This window comes from Charadrius vociferus, unplaced genomic scaffold, assembly GCF_000708025.1.
Source record: "Charadrius vociferus isolate BGI_N301 unplaced genomic scaffold, ASM70802v2 scaffold169, whole genome shotgun sequence".
NCBI lineage: Eukaryota > Metazoa > Chordata > Aves > Charadriiformes > Charadriidae > Charadrius > Charadrius vociferus.
Genome location: NW_009652966.1, coordinates 1,200,334 through 1,216,439, shown reverse-complemented (window position 1 = coordinate 1,216,439; position 16,106 = coordinate 1,200,334). Strand labels below are relative to the sequence as shown.

The 16,106-nt window shown below is 39.2% G+C and overlaps 1 protein-coding gene across 1 annotated transcript in view; it reads left to right on the top strand.

Annotated features, from left to right (window-relative positions):
- The first annotated feature begins 224 nt into the window (after positions 1 to 224).
- The window catches only part of ACOT9 (acyl-CoA thioesterase 9), a 19,526-nt gene continuing 3,644 nt past the window's right edge, over positions 225 to 16,106 (top strand). The window contains exons 1-8 of the mRNA XM_009893106.1: positions 225 to 306; positions 5,456 to 5,501; positions 8,836 to 9,006; positions 9,095 to 9,132; positions 11,219 to 11,302; positions 11,897 to 12,000; positions 13,098 to 13,171; positions 15,237 to 15,304. Of these exons, the coding sequence (XP_009891408.1) occupies positions 225 to 306; positions 5,456 to 5,501; positions 8,836 to 9,006; positions 9,095 to 9,132; positions 11,219 to 11,302; positions 11,897 to 12,000; positions 13,098 to 13,171; positions 15,237 to 15,304 (667 nt within the window). The remainder of the gene's footprint in view (positions 307 to 5,455; positions 5,502 to 8,835; positions 9,007 to 9,094; positions 9,133 to 11,218; positions 11,303 to 11,896; positions 12,001 to 13,097; positions 13,172 to 15,236; positions 15,305 to 16,106) is intronic.

Here is a 16,106-nt window from a genome sequence, read left to right as displayed (position 1 = left end):
CAGCGAACCATTCATCCTTCCTGTTTGCAGATAAGGACAGGTGTCGGCTGGAATTTCAGCTGGCTTGAACTGTTGTACTGATTGTATCTGGTTCTAAAAATCAGGCTAAAAATGAGTGGGGTTTCTGAAGTAATTAGTTCTATTCCAGAAATAAATCCTAAGTTATTTTCATGGCATTAGTTTTAATGACTAAATTCTTCTGCTCTGCCTATAGGTTGTGCATCATGAGGAAGCTTCCTTCTGTTCTGGTCAGGACACTCACTTCTGGGACCAGTGGCTCCTCAATGCTTCCTGACATGTCTGAAGGTAAAAAACTTGGCTGTACTTTGGAAGATTGAGAAATGTTTCTAAGGAGTTTATCCTTTCAGGTCGTGGCCCTTTATGCGTTAATACGGTTTGAATAATGGACATGTCCTTGACTTAGCTCATAGTGAAGTGTTTAGGAAATAGCAGAAAATCACTGTATGTATTTGGAGATTAATGGCAACAAATATGTATAATCACTGAAGTTGCAGATTGTCCTGGTTCGAGGGGCTCATCTGGTTCTTTAGCCTTAGAAGAGTGTGTGATTCTTTCCTAGAGGGACAACTGCTTCTCAAGTTAGCTCGAGATAGAAAGTCAACTTAGGTACTACAGCGACTGGAGAGAATGGCCAATAAATGGAGGAACTGAGTGGAAATAATGTGTTACAGAACTTCTAATGTGTCAGTATTGTTAATTTTGTAAACAAAGAGAAATCTTTTAATCAGATCAGCAGCATTGCCTTGTGAAAATGCTCGTCAATAGAGCTTTGTGTTGACAGATTGTTTTAGCACTCTAATAGTAATAAACTACAATGTTCCCTTTTCAGAAGCTTTTAAAAAAAGTTTTCTTGCATTCTAATCCCGTGTACTGAGAACAGGGGAGGAGGAGCCAGGTACAAATAATTCCTTCATGGAGTTCTGCTTCTCTGAGAGATCATCTTTTCCCGTTTGTTCTCTAAATAGAAACACTGAGTTATCCAGTAAAACAGAAAATGAGGGTTATTGGTTGTTGAGAACTTTTGTCATTATTGTTAATAAATAGGAATTTGGGAGGTTAAGGGAGAGAAACAAGGATACAGAACATCGAATACTTGTAAATATTAACCTGCTTTTTTATTTGGATATTTCATAATGATACCACCTAGAAAGCCAGTAAAAATAGTGAAGTGGTGAGACCATCCTGGCCTTGCCTCTGATTTGTTTCCAAGGAATACTAATATTTTTTTTGACTATAATAACTGTAAATATTTGAGATTCTGTTCCAAAATTTTAACAGTTAAATAATGTTACACAAACTTTTGCTGATATGTAAACTAGTTTCCTTCAATTTAATATCCATGCTTTTACTAAACGCCAAATACTTGCCTCCTCCCAACTTTGGGTCCCAGTTGTGAATGCCCTCACTTAGAATCGTAGAATAGTTTGGGTTGGAAGGGACATCTAGTCCAACCCCCCTGCAATGAGCAGGGACATCTTCAACTAGACCAGGCTGCTCAGAGCCCCGTTCAATGTGACCTGGAATGTTCCCAGGGATGGGGCATCTACTGCCTCTCTGGGCCACCTGTGCCAGTATTTCACCACTCTCATTGTAAAAATTGTCTTCCTTATGCCTAGTCTGAATCTACCCTCTTTTAGTTTAAAGCTGTTCTGCCTTGTCATGTTGCAACAGGCCCTGCTAAAAAGTCCCTCCCTGTCTTTCCTGTAGGCCCCCTTTAAGTACTGAAAAGGCTGCAATAAGGTCTCCCCAGAGCCTTCTCTTCTCCAGGCTGAACAACCCCAACTCTCTCAGCCTGTCCAGGCTCCAGCCCTCTGATCATTTTTGCAGCCCTCCAAGACCTGCTCCAACAGGTCCATGTCTTCTTTCCTGTGCTAAGGGCGCTAGAGCTGGACACAGTACTCCAGGTGGGGTCTCACCAGAGAGAATAGAGGGGCTTCAGAATCACCTCCGTCGACCTGCTGGCCACTTCTTCCATGGTTCTCCCACAGGCTACACCAAGCAGGACTTTGGAAGTTTCCTTTGAGATAACTCATCCCACTTCCTGAAAAATGCTCCAGATATTTTTTCTAAAGTTAATCGTGTTTGTTAACAGCACATGGTAGCACCAAGTTTGAAAAACAGATTGGAATTACACTGCAAGCAGGTACTACATGGAGCCAGTAGACAAAGGAACTGGGAAGTTGGCTTTGAAGGAAAGGACTAACTTAATTGAAAACACAAAGATACTGACTGTAAATCAGGCAAGGACAGGTTGCCTACAGTTGCTTACTAAAATTAAGGAACATGTGTGTAAATGGTACTCAAGCAGGTAGAATAATCAGGTAACCTCTTAATAGATGTAATTTGCATTGTTTCTTTTAATTATTAATCTAACCTGTGTTTTCCACTCCACAGGACACTTACCCATTCATGTGAATAATGGTGTGTTGTGGTAATCTGTACATATTTTAATATTTGCTATAACACTAAACTTACTCAGCTACTGTTTTTCCTTACTTCAGCATTCATGAAAAATGAAATGCTATTATTATTCTCTGTCGACTTGCTTAAAGCCTCTTTGCCTTCAGTGAATGGCGCTGATCTTATTTGTGGCAGCACTGTTGTACTAGATCTCTGTCAGCACACTGCATTTCTGGTGGCGTGCTGGATAACATGTTTCTAAGAGGTTTGTGGGATACAAAATCTCTCACATAGCAACTCCTGAAGTATTTAGCTTCATTTTAGACATTTGAATCTGCATCTTTAACTGAGGTCCAGACCAAGCTCTATTCCAAAACTGGTGGTAAAATACATCCTAGCGGTCTACCTGAACGTGGATACAGCCAGGGAGGCACCAGCACAAGGGGGAATGGATCTCGTTGGCAGAGATGAATGCAATGACCTTGCCCAGCTGCCTTCATGTCCTTTGTCACAGCACAATGCAAAAACACAGACCCTGTGGCTCTGGCATTAATGATCCACTTACCACTGTTTAAGAGATACTGTGAAATATGCAACGTGATAATGATGGGTAAACCCGATTTCCTGTAATTGTTTTGCACGTTTAAGACTTTTACCAAATAAGAAAAGAGAAAGAGTTTATGGATTTTTGCTTAATTACTTAATTTTCTATTGTAAGATAACGAATATCTAGAAGAGCAATATAGTTTTCCCAGGGGGGAAAGAGCAAAACTACGTACTTATGAGCCTGTAAAATGGACTAGGTCTAGCTTGGCAATGTTTTAGAAACACTTTTACACTTTGTCCCTTTTATTGTTAAAATAAAAATTATATGGTCTCAGCCTGGCAAATGTTTACTTGTATGCCTAAAATTGAAATCAGAAGTATTAAATGGGACTAACAGTGTATATACATGTTTGCAGGTTTGGACATGAGATTTTTTTCAGAACTCTTTACCTCTTCAGAGTTGAGAATGATGAACTTACTTGAAACAAAGAGAAAGTGCTGTTTATTTCCCCTCCATCCCAGCACAGTCTGCACACTGTTGAAAAACTGAGGTTTTGTGTTCTAGAAGCTGTAACAGTGTTTCTGCTAACACTGTATTGATCAAATGCATGCTATGGCAGCTTCACAGGTGGAGTATGAGTAACAGGAAAGTAGTACCTATTCTGTAAACTAGCCCTTCTTAAGAAAAAACGAACCAAACACTCCCCCTTTCCAAAAAAAAAAAACCCTCTAAGATTTTCAATCAATTTCTTTCACTGAAAATTTTTTGTTCTTAGAATTAGTAGTGGAACTCTTCTAATTTCAAAACATGATTTTCGCCTAATTTCCTGAAAAAATGGGGCCTAGACAATCTGTTTTTTGTCTTTGTCTGCCTATCTTCTTGCTCCCCCTCTTCTTCCAGAATCTTTTGTTGCTTGATGTCAGCCAAAATGGATGCGCACAAATCTCGAAGAGAACCCTGTTTCCACAAGCTTTGTGAAAATCAGCTTCCAAATCGGAGATTCATTAGGGTGTCAGAGATAGTGCTGGGGTCAGCCATGGACCGTGGTGTTTGCTGGAGGCTGGTGAGTGACTGGCGTCTGTGTGCTGGCCAGCAGTCAGCCTTGCGTAGCTCCATGCCAACCACAGCTCATGCTGCTGCTTGTCTAGAGGGCAGGCAAAACAGAAGCAGGCTGGGGGTGTAGGGACGGGAGTTGAGGATCTTGCAGGGAAAGGTTCCTGGAAGGGGAGGTTAAGGGTATTGCAGTGGTGGAGGTGTGGAGGACTTGGGCAGGAAAGCAGCAAAACCTGAAGTGACTGTATGGGAGGAGGGGGGCAGAGCCAGGTGGATCTGCCTGAGAGGGGTATGTGATTTAAATACCTAGGGAATTTGGCTCTGCTCACTCCAAGGCTCACAGACAGCTTGCTGAGCACTGTGAATACCCTGACTGGGCATTTAACTTGAAAAGTGCCAAGCCTGATGATGTCTAATAACCTAAAAGTATGAAGGATCAGCTTGTGAGTGATCAGCAGCCCTCTCTCTGTTTCACTGTGAAATTTTGGATTTTTTTTTGGTAGCCCTTCCTTGTTGTGTCTGTCCCTAACTATTTTGTCCTAATATTTGAACCCCCTTGTATAAAAATCTTTGTAAATAAGCAGGGAATCGCTACGATGCAATTCTCAACTTTCTTCTGTTCTGAGAGTGGGAATTGTTGCTGCTTGTTTTCAGATGCATCCAAATAGCATAGATTCATCTGCCTAACAGTGATGGAGTAGTTTGATAGATTTGATGGGACGTTAGCACACTTAATAGCCTCATCTGAGGAAAGAGTAGAAAAACTTATTATGCAGTTTATTCTTGAAATTTAGGAAAAACTTGTGCAGAGCTAGTATTAACTCTTGATAATGCAAACAGTGCTGGAAGCAAGTTTATAAGCCTGTCTTCAGTGTCTTAACACTGTTCTTGGAGGCTGCTAAAAATTTAGGGTATCAAATCCTGCTGGCAACAGCCAGTCTGCTGACATTACCTGCCCTTCATGGGTGGGGCCAAGTAAAAAGTTCTTTCCTCATTCCCTGTCTCCCAGCTGTACCCTTCCTTTTAATGTTATTTTATGTCCTTCTGATCTGTGTTATCTCCACAGTTTGTTTGTGTTTAGGCTGAGATATTTTCACATCAAAGCTCCTCAGTCTGATCTTGATCCGCTGTCTTTTTCAGTTGTTAATTAGCATTGCAGGTGTTTGATTGCATTAACAAACACTCAAGATGCATTCTTTGTTGGCTGTACACAATAAGCTACGGAATCATGTTACTCAACCCATTATTGTGATATGCCTACTAACAGTATCAGTGAATTTGGCCAAACTTTTATTTCTGGGCTGCTATTTGCATGAATTTGCTTAATTTTCCTGTTCTGGGATGAGGATTGGGCCTTTTAGCACCAGATAACCTCACTTTTCATCACTTGCAGAGCTAAGCTTGATTTGCTTTGATTTTTATTTTTTTTTTCAGTGCGGAGCAGATTGAGGGATATAGTGGGAGCATCTACCAACTGGAGGTACAGTGTACATTAAATACGTTATACTTTATTTGTGAAACCCAGAGAGAGCTGAGGGTTGTGGTAGTGGATGTTAGTTTGCTGACTGGCAAACAAAAAAGAGCCAGTTGAAAAACAATGCAAACAAGGTTTCTGAATTGTTAATTTGTGGATTGCAAACGCCTGAGATTTCTCTGGCAGAAGATCTTTAGCACCAAAGGAATAAAATACACGATCTTGATGCTTACAAGATTCTCCCATTAGCTTTGAATCTGATGGAAGTTTAAAAGCTGTAGAGTCTGACTGGAAATGTTATGTTGCAGTTACTTCTTGATTTATCTGTTGGTGGACTACCCACATGGTGGATTTGTCCTGCACTGGATTCAGAGGCAACTGAGCTGGTTGAGCATGAAGCAGGCTGCATTATGAATGGCCTGGCAGCACCTATGTCATTTTGGAAAATTGTCAGCGTGAGGTCTGTGTCTCCTTAGTCAGGAGCATCTTGGGCATTTCTTCTCTCTGCTGTGACAATTTTAGATAAATTTACATATCGTTTAAATCATTGATGTTTTGGCTTTGTGCTAGTTACCTTCCTCCTCCTCCATTACATTGAATAAGCCAGAGTTGACTATAATCCCCTACTGTTAACAATTCTGAATAAGTCAGTGTAGCAGTCTGGGGAAATTACATTTTGCTCTTGGTTGGTCCCATATTTATTGTATTGATTGTTGATTTTATTGTGGCTGTGTTTGCTGAGCTCTTGTTTCACACTCTGTGCACTGGTGGAGAAATGGAGAGGCTTGCCTGAGTGGAGTGTCTGATGTGTCCAGGCCTTCTGACCAGGTTTGTCTAAACTGGATTATAGGCGCACTAAAGAAAATGCCTAAATCTGGAAGCTGATTTGTGCTTAGTAATACTAGCATCTAAGCATGTGGGGGCTTGAAATGTTTGGTAGGTCAGCTGAAAAGGGCTTTAGAAATTGATTTTTTTAAAAAAACTTTCCTGCAGCCCAGAATGGCTGGGGAGGAAGCATACCATATGGAAATACCATCTGAAGATTTAGATTTGAGAGGGCTCTGGTTGAGTCTGATCTTCCATCCATTTCTTTTCCCCCGCTGTCCCCACCCTGGAAGGAGAGCAGGCTGAGGCCAGGATCACCACAGCAGTATTTTTCTTAGATATGTACATCTCCTGTGCTGTGTAAAATGTAGCAGAAATGGTTTGCAGAGTACTGTATGCTTCAATTACCATGAAGAAGTACAGCTGGGGAGCCCATAGCTGGGAGTGCTTGAGAATGATGAGTTTAACATGGGGAAGTTTGGAGGACATGGATCATGTAGCCTTTGAGATCCCACTTTTAAAATGTAGTGACAAAGACTTGATACCTGTAGAGACTGAACAGCCATTGCTTTAATCGAGTTAGACCACAGACTATCTCAAGAGGACAAACCTAAGAGAATAGCTTGATAGGGGTCCTGAAATGGGAACTGGGGAAGGACTGATGCCCATACCTCTGGACTGCTGGGAGACGGGAGAGATGCGTGTTGGAGGAACACCTTTGGCCATCAATTTTGCTAAAAGGAAACTTTGGTTCATGATTTCTTTTGTAAAGACCAGTGGCATTTTGTATTAGAAAGAAATATCTTGCCTGTATATTTATTCTGGTTTTGTACTTAAATTGTAATTAAAACTATTAATCTGTTCATTGCTAATTATAGTGTAGGTAGGGTTGTAGCTGTTTCAGAAATAAATAAAGTCATTTCTCAGAATGTTTAGGGTAGGTGTTAGTTAATACTTAGATTAAGCATTGTTACTGTATGACTGGTACTGCAGTGTGTAACAGTATTTATCTGTTGGAAAGTGTTATTGCCTTGAACCCAATATTTCCGTATAAAGAAGAGTACGTTCTGAAGCTGTAGTCAAGAAGAGTTCTGCTGCTGACTTCAGAGGAGCCAGGATGAGACTGGTGAAAACAGAATAGTTGAATTTTTATTGTTTGGTTTCTGTGTGTTTGTAGATAAATTCCTGATTTACTCTCTTATTAATTTATCTTAAACCTTTCACTGAAAGACATTGGAAGTAGATCTTGTAAAAAGCATAAAGATGCATCGTCTTGGACATTGCTTCTTTCCTTACTCAGCTAGTGTATTCTATTTGTATGCAGTGGCCTAACTTCAAACATTAACCTTCTGGAGGAGTTGTTATCTTTCAGTTTTCTCTGAACTCTGCAGTAGTCATGTTGCCCAGATGAGGTAAACCATATTTCATATTTAAAACAAACAAACAAAAAACTAGCTGAAATTTTCTGCTAGGCTTTTACTCTCTTTGATCATGGATTATTCATATTTCACCAAAAATTATTAAACAGAAAAAAGCAAATATAAACATGTTGAAGCGTGACTGCTTTGTACCTCTCCTCTCCAAAAATAAAACTCAAGTCAAAAAAGTCTTGATCTTAAATGGCTAATACCCAGAATTCATCTGAAGTCAAAACTTAAAACAAGTTTTCTTTTTGGTGAAAATGTTCTTTCTGTTTATTTCTTTCACTTTTTTTTTAATTGTTTTTGTTAAACACAACAGCAATGCAGCATGCAGTACTATTAATTGTTTTTGTTAAACACAACAGCACTCATCTCAGCAATGCAGCATGCAGTACTGGATGAATGGCACATATCCACACGTTTAATATTAAATTTGGTTACTTAGTGTTATATGCCTTCTCTTGCTCTATGAAATGGATTCATAGTTTTGCATACTCTTTGGTTTTATACTGAAACTGTTGCATGTTTAACCCTTAGGTTTTTAATGCTTTGTTAGTGATTGTAGGGATGTTACCAAATAGTTGTTTTGTTCAGTCAGGTTGCACTTTTAAGGGGAGGGAACTTTTCATTTCTAACCAGCACTATACATCTGCTTTACTTCTTGGGAGAGATTGTAAATTGACAGTCAGTCCTTTAAAATTGTCACTGTAGGGAGAGTTGTGATACAGTAGCTATGGAAGACATGAATATGCACAAAACTTCGTATGTTAAATTATGTCTGATTTGTTCTTTTCACGGGGAACCATTTTGGTAGCATTCAAAATTAGATAAATTTTGTTCATCTCTTTAGTGCGAAGTATGTGCTTGCCACATACACACAACTATTTAAAACTTTTCTGCAGTAGTCTTGTTTCGCATATCTGATTAAGTACATTTCACTTCCTTTCCAAGGCGCGCTTACTGTGTCTTGCTATTTTTAGTACTTTTTTGTTTTCATTTTGATCATCTTCAGTGCAACATCTTTTAGCTCGGGTTGCAGTGCTCTCATCATGCTCCAGCCAGAGTGTGGTTTTGCTTTTTTTTTAACTTACCAGGGATCACGTGCAAGCAATGCAAGAAAGAAAAGCTCTTCATACTTTACTGGCAAAACAGCAGGAAGATCTCCCTCCTAGGAGAATGAAAGATAGCTACTTGGAAGTTGTTCTGCCTCTAGGAAGTCAACCTGAAATAAGAGAAAAGTATCTGAATGTACACAACAGCGTAAGGTAACAAAGCGCACACAGGAAAGTGTTAACTTTCATTTACTACGTATGGATATAGGTAGTTAATTGTGACCTTCCCTGTATCTTACAGGTTTGGAAGGATACTTGAAGATCTTGACAGTTTAGGAGGTATGTATCTACGCTCTTGTAAAGAATGCACAAGTAATGCAGACACAGTGAGCCTGAGTACTGTTGAGTGGTGTTTGGTATAATATAATATGACCTCAGAGGAAGAATCACATCAATACACTACCTTGAAAAGAAAGGAAAAAAAGAAAAGATACTGATGCTGAAAGAGAATGAAGGATGATAAAGAACAGACAGAAGCAAAATTGCTCAGCTTCAGCTTCTTGCCTCTACCAATTTTGCAAAGGACCAGCTACAAGAATAACTTGCTGAGAAACGATCCTAGGTTATGAATCTGCATTGAGTGTTAAATCAGAGAAAATTTGCAGAGTGCTCTATTTCAAAGTAAAACATACGATTTTTCTCCTAAAAAAACCCCACAAAACAACACACAAAACCCAGCAGATAGCGAGTGGCAAATGGAGAAGAAAGTATAATATGGAAAGGACAGAATGTATCCATTGAGAACAGATGACAAACACATGGTATAGATTCTTGGGTTCTGTCTCTGAATTGATGTTAAGGGTAGAAACAACTCGGTTATTTAATGAGTTAGCTTTCTTATTTTCTTTCTCCTTTTCATTTATTCTTGATCTTCAGAAGTTCAAGATCTTTGACTTTTTGCAGCTAAAATAATTGCTAGGTTGTTAATATAACTTGGAGGTGTTTGTCTCTTACAATGTCACCAGGTGTCAAAGTTCTGTAACTGATTGGAAGCATTTTGATGGAGGTTTTTGACAAAGAATAATTAAGGGGAAGTTCTGAATGGATCAGGTTTTTTTGGGAGAAAAGACAGACATTCTGTGGGTCCAGATGGACAAAATTGGGGAAGGCAGAGAAGCAAGTACATGCATGTCACGTATCAATCGAAGAGAGACAAAATGATTGATATTTCTTTCTGGGATGTGGAAGATACTGGCTTCAGTACCTGCCCTGAGTTAGAAAAGGACACTTGAACCTATTGGCTGCCTTCCATTGGTACATGAGATGAGTCTGTTTTTCATTCTGTGCCTTGCTTATTTTCCCTGGAGTTACGTGAGGATCTTGGGTTTTTCCTGTCTTTGCCTTGTTTGTAGTCATCTTGGGCTTCAGTCTGTTCCACTGGGGATCTATTGTTTTGCATTAATCAAGATTCTGTCCCAATTACCCAATATTCAGGATGGTGGTCAGCAGTTTTCACAGGAAAATGTACCGTTTCATCCTCCCCCCAGTATATTCTGTGATCTCAGCGAATGTACTACATAAAGGTCTGATCAACTTCTAGTGTTTTGTCTTTGGCAATAGGATTCTGATAAATCCCATTCAGACTCAGTAATCGTATTGATGGCATGACTTGATAGGCATAATGTTTTTCGGAATTGTGACTTTAGTCACAATTTTAGAAAATCTTAGATTACCTGGAAGGACAGAGATCTTCCTTCTCTCTTATCTTATTAAGTACAAACTTTTGATTATGGAAATCTGTGTTGGGTGAAAGTCATCTGAGTGCTAGAAAAAAGGTCTTTGAAGCCTTGTGTTACTGTAAGGAGTCTGTTTGCTTGAATGTGCTCTTGTGAGCAGAGCTAATTAATTTAAATAGTGCTTTGGCTAGTAGTAATTACAGTGTGATAAATACCTCTGACTATGTTTTTATGCCTGTAAGGCACAGTTTACCCAATCTACACCTCTTTAAATGAATCGGTGTTTGAAAATAAGTCCCCAGATAGCATGTATCCTTGGACAACCTGCATGAAGTCAAAACAGGAGGTAGGAAGGATCCAAGACGGTGGCCTGCAGGGGTAAAGGGAATAGATTAAGTGAGGTTTGAAGTAGAGGCGCAATGGATTGATATAAAGTGCTCAACTAAATTTCTCTTTGTAGTACGTAAATATGCTTATAGCTAAGACAGCTGTTTGATCACTGTTTTCTTTATAGCAATCCTGTGAGTTACACACATGAAAATGTGGAAGTTGTGTGCACTCTTACAATATGATACTTTAGTTAGGTACTTCTCATGCTTCACAAATATCGCTTTGATCTGCTCCACTAAAGTTTTTCTTAAAGTATAGGAGAACTGAGAGCTGATTCCCATTTTTTGTTCTCTCCACAGTTCTAATTTGCTACACTCACACCAAGCAGGAAATGCAGCCAAGGTCTCCCTTATCAATAGTTACAGCTCTGGTGGATAAAATCAGTAAGTGGCAATTTGATCAGTAGAAATGGTTTCATCTGTTTGTCTTATTCTTTCCCCAGCTACTGCCTTCCCATGGTTGTTACTGAGGATACCTTCCACCTTCTCCTGTTTAGTTCACGTCATCTTGTTTTGACTTTGAACTCTGATTACTGTGACTTTTGTTGAAGGGAGAAGGGAAGAAGATTTTGTAGATGCTTTTCAGCATTTCATATTTCCCTGCATTTCAAAATATGACTTTAATGCTTCCTGGACTTCTGAGTTCGGTTTTATTTTGGCACGTGATTTTCGTAGCTTCATTATTGAGCAGTGTTTGTTTTGGTGGAGCTGGACCTTGCTTGTCTTACGTGTTCTGTTAGACACCTCTGTGGGTCTGCCATCCATCTGCCATTTATATGCCTACTTCCTCCTCCTGTTCAGGGTTTAGAAGTCTGATAAGGCAGAAACTGGAGGCTGGCAGTGTCTTCCATTGCAACAGCTGTCTTTTTTTGGGTTGCCTTTGTGTGTTTTGCCACTTACAGAACAGAAAAGGGTCTTAGAGAATCCAGTCTTTCTAATATTAGATGTGTCCAGTGACCTCTAACATCTGTCTTGTAGATTTGTGCAAGAAGATTATATATCCGGACTGTGACATCAAATTCACAGGCAATGTTTCTTGGGTTGGAAGGACCTCAATGGAAGTGAAGATGCACATGCTGCAGGTTAGTTCCTGTGACTTCTCTCCATCCTACAACAGTCGTGAGGTGCTTCTGGATGCTGACATTAGCAGTCTAAATTATATGTTCTAGAATAACTAGTTTTGAAGGGCTTGAAACAGCCTTAGTGTTTCAAGACCAAGATGCCTTCCAATGGTCTAGGTACAGCAAGATACTCTGTGGCTAATCTTTCTGTCAAGACATGCATTTTTCTTAACCAGCATTTTGTAATTAAACTGGAACACAGTACTCCTACAGAATAACTAGGTGGTTGTGCTCTGCATTTTCTTAAAGAAGCTTCTCCCCGCTTTTGAAAAACTTTATTTTCCTTATATCCATGCATTTTATAGATTTATAAATTTTAATGTTGGTATTCAGATTCACTATTAAATTGTATCTCTTGTGTTCATCTTATCTACTGTGCAGCATAGTTATTGTAATAAGATTTTAAATACTAAATAATAGAAAATTAAATGAAGAGTGTAACCAGGCTACATTGTGTAGGAAGCAGAAGGAATATTAATAATTCAATTTAAAATTCCTTAGTGTTTCTATCGGATATTTACAGTCACTTGATTAGTTAACTGAAACATTAATTCAGTAATTTAATTATTTAGAGTAACAAAGATATGCTATAAACACCTAAGTGATATTAGTGGCTATAATTCAGATAGACAGGTAAATATTTTTTGATTCAGTTTGTCTCCTTAAGTAAGGTCTCTGATGTAGAAGATAATGTTACATCTTTGTTGTCTGAACTCCTCCTGATGCTGGCATTAGCAGCAATTTGGTTTTGATGACAAATTGTTGTTTTGGCATTTCTCAGAATAAAGGGTAAGTGGGTCCTTCTACAATGCCTGTGTTGGTTTCCCCCCACTCTCCAATTGAAACTAGTAGTTAATAAGCATTCCCTGCTTACTGCTTAAATTGCAGAATTCCTGAAACTGGAGTTTCAATTTCTGTTATTTGCTGGAAGGGATGATGGAAAGTGAAAGTAAGCAGCGTTAACAGTGTTATGGCATAGTTGATGTCAACTGAATAGCTTGCTAAGCATATGTACAAATTTAGAGTTTAAAAATGCAATTGTTTCCTGTCTCTTTTAGCTACATGATGGTGATTACAGCCCTGTGTTAGATGCAACCTTTGTCATGGTGGCCCGGGATCCAGAAAATAAACGGTAATTTGTAGGACAGAAAAAGAGTCTTCAGACTCCCGCTATGGTAAAAATAGCAAAAGTGGCAGCTTGCTATGTTTGTGTAGAAATCATGTTGCATAGGTGGTAAATAAGTCACATAGTTGATGTTTTTTGCTGGCAAGTGTTACTTTCTTGGGGCAAGCTTCAGAGCATTGATTTCAGCAGTCAGATGATACCAGGAATTGCTGTTAGTCTTGGGTTCTAACTATTTTCTTTAAGAGATTTTCCCTGTGTTTGAATGACTGGCCTGATGAATGTAGAAGTGAATGGGTTGGCTAAAAAGCCACCTGTGTTCTACAGTAGTTGTTAGAATGAATTGCTTTCTTGCCCTAAAAAAATTAAAAGATTGAGTCTCAATGGTTAAATAGCCTTTGAGTGCCATTAATGCCATTAATTCCCGAATAGACACGTGATAGGTGTCATCAGAATAACAGCGTAAAACTTGGTCAAGTAACATGGAACTGATAAGTGTTCTCAGAGAACTAAAACAAAAGTAAGTTTCTTATTTTTCTGGTTTCACTCTCTCTGTAATTCCTCAGTCATTAAACTAACAGGCTGCTCAGTTTCAGTTTTGGTTTATACGACTCTATAGCACTAGAAAAAAACGGTTGTATTTCTTACCACTTTCTCATCTAGCCTGCAAAAGTAATAAACAATTTTCTGTTTTTAACTAGTTTAAATAATTGCCTGTATTTAATGAAGAGGGGTATGTCTAATGAAGGGGGTTTGCTTGACATAATTATTTAGTCCTGGTAATATTGTAAGTAGTTATTAGGTTGGTTTCCTTCAGATTTATGAGATTTTTTTTAGAACCCTTTAACATAGTACATATTTTTTTAAAATGCTTGTATTTATGGTTTCCATTTTAAGGACTTACTTTGCAAAAGAATTTCATCAAATCTGATGTAATCATAGACTAGCAGATTGACTGAGGACAAGCCTATATGGACTTGTGCAGATAGGTACAAACTTCAGTAGGTGTTTTTCAAGCCAGCTGGCCACAAGCCAGCTGTGTTTTGGAAGTATTGTGTCCATATGAGCAGGGTATTTATTCTATGTGAGGTAAAAACGTTTCAGAGAGGTACAGAGTAGGTTAGGTGGGTTATAGTGCCACAGAAACATGGTCGTGTGGCTTTTGAGCCACGGAAAACTTGCATCTTAGCAGCTTGGGGCTTGGGCAGGAGAGCTGATGTCGATGTGTCCTGAGCTGAGGAGAGGGAGAGTGAGCTCTGCTGTGGAGAAGGAGCTGGTGTGTCTCCAAAATCCAGAGCTTTAGCAAACCGGGAAAGAGCAGTTTGTTCCAAGTGAAAAGGTCCTCTCTGCATGTCTCTTGTCACCAGCCCAAGTAAAGGCTTGGAACAGAGGTGAACTCTTCAGCAAAAATAATAGTTGGAAAAATAATAATTGGAAATTATGGGGAAGAATGGCTCTTGAAAATAATAATTTGCCTTGCCTTGTGAAAAGAAATAAGGGTTATGTAATTAAGTTAAAGTAAACTTATTTGTGCAGTAAAATAAACATACAAATTTGTACTCAAGGCGGCCTCATATCATCTTTTTTGATAAGTAGTACGTGTGGTAAACAGCTTTTGGCTGTTGATAAGGCTGTCATGGGAACGTGTAGATTATAAGAACACTTGCTATCTGCAGCACTGTGCTCTTTCTATTCCAGTAGGAATGATACCGTTCAAGTTTTGTGTGTCTCTTTTAGACTATCCTAGATCATCACATCTTCACTTGCTGAGTTTCTAAGCAGCTTTCTGCGTGAATAATCTTCATTATAATTTATGGCTACAGTTTTAGCTCTTTAAGAAGCATAGATGCATGGCTTACTCTTTCTCAGTTACACTAGGTAGTGGTTGGATCACTTAACTGCCTCTTCAGAGTTACAGCTAACAGGATATTCTCTTGGCAGCTGCCACGTAATCTGAAGTGTACGTCTTTTCAACATGTAATGTGTATGTAAGCAAACATAGAAGACTGTTAAAATGTATTCACGGGACAAATTCTTACAACGTTTGTAACTTAAAAAAAATTCCTGTCCGTAGGCCCGCATTTGTTAATCCGCTCGTTCCTGAGACCCCTGAGGAAGAAGAAATCTTCAAGCAAGGGGAATGTATGTCATACCTCCTGGTAGTATGTGCATCTGCCTCAGGTTAAACTTAGGAGCTGGAAGGAAGTAGACTTCAGAAGTTCTGTTGCTTAGAAATGCTCCTGATTTGTTTAAAACCAGTTTTCCATTCTGTCTCGTGTGTCAGTAGTGTAAGAGAGTTTAAAAGCCCGCTGTCACATTCTTGCAAATGCTTTGGCTAAACTGACAGACAAACGGCACTGCTGATGTGCTCTGCACCCCTCCATGACTTCTCTGTTTCCAGGATGCTCGCTCCACTTCAGACCTGAGCGCAGCACAGGCTTTCCTAATGCTCTGGCTGATTGATTGCCCCCGTGGTGGGTCTGCCGGGTGCATCACAGCTCCTTGCCTGTCTGGGTGCCCATGTTCTTTATGGAAAGAAACTCAGAAAAAGAAAGGGGGAGAGCAGGGGAAGGAGTGTGTGACTCCATCTTTCATTTCAAGCTGGAATTTTAAAGCAGAGGATTAGAGAAACATTGAAGACTGAATAATCTGAACAGAAGATCTTTCTAAGCTAAAATTTCAATCATTGTGGCCTATGGTAATGAGTTCTATCATAAATTTGCATTCTTGTATCATTGGCAAAACCTGAAGAAGCCTATTTGTTTGATATGTTTTTCTGTACTTTGAGGGAAGTACTTAAGTTTTCTGTAGGAGGGGTGGGCGGGTATCATAATATACATATAAAAGGTCCTCATCACATCGGTGAGGTAACAGTGAACTTCCGCTTATTTTTTCTTTGATGCAGTCAATTCTAAAAGCCAAATTTCTCTTTGAATCTGTGGAA